This window comes from Plasmodium gaboni (assembly GCF_001602025.1).
Source record: "Plasmodium gaboni strain SY75 chromosome Unknown, whole genome shotgun sequence".
Lineage (NCBI taxonomy): Eukaryota > Apicomplexa > Aconoidasida > Haemosporida > Plasmodiidae > Plasmodium > Plasmodium gaboni.
The window spans coordinates 1-424 of NW_017385570.1; the positions used below are offsets into that span (position 1 = coordinate 1).

The 424-nt window shown below is 35.8% G+C and overlaps 1 protein-coding gene across 1 annotated transcript; it reads left to right on the plus strand.

Annotated features, from left to right (window-relative positions):
* On the plus strand, window positions 1–424 carry PGSY75_0041900 (putative EMP1-like protein; the record flags this gene model as incomplete). Its single annotated transcript, XM_018783535.1, has 1 exon — window positions 1–424. A coding segment is annotated over one exon (424 nt), but the record flags the coding sequence as incomplete, so codon positions are not given.

Genomic DNA, 424 nt, shown 5'->3' on the forward strand with positions numbered 1-424 from the left:
TTGTCAGAAACAAACAAAATTTTGTAATACTACTAGTGACAATGATAACGCTTTTCGTGATAAACCTAGTGACTATACTAAAGCGTGCGATTGTACCCCACCAAAAAAACCTATCAGTATACCGTGTACGGATAACAAAATTTTGGATGCGGCAACATACAAACAACACCAAGCAAAAGCACAAATGGAAAAAAACACTGTTGATAAGGGTGGTACTGAGAGTAAGTTGAAAGGAAATATAAATAACGCGCAGTTTAAAGGTGGAAAAAAAGGAAAAGATGTGGAAGATGGAAATATTTGTAAGCTTGAAAAGGACAAACACACAAACGATTGGCGTGACTATAGTGATACTGATAATAGTAGTGGTAAATATCATCAAGGCCCATGTAGTGGAAAAGGTAAAGACAGATTTGTCATAGGAGAA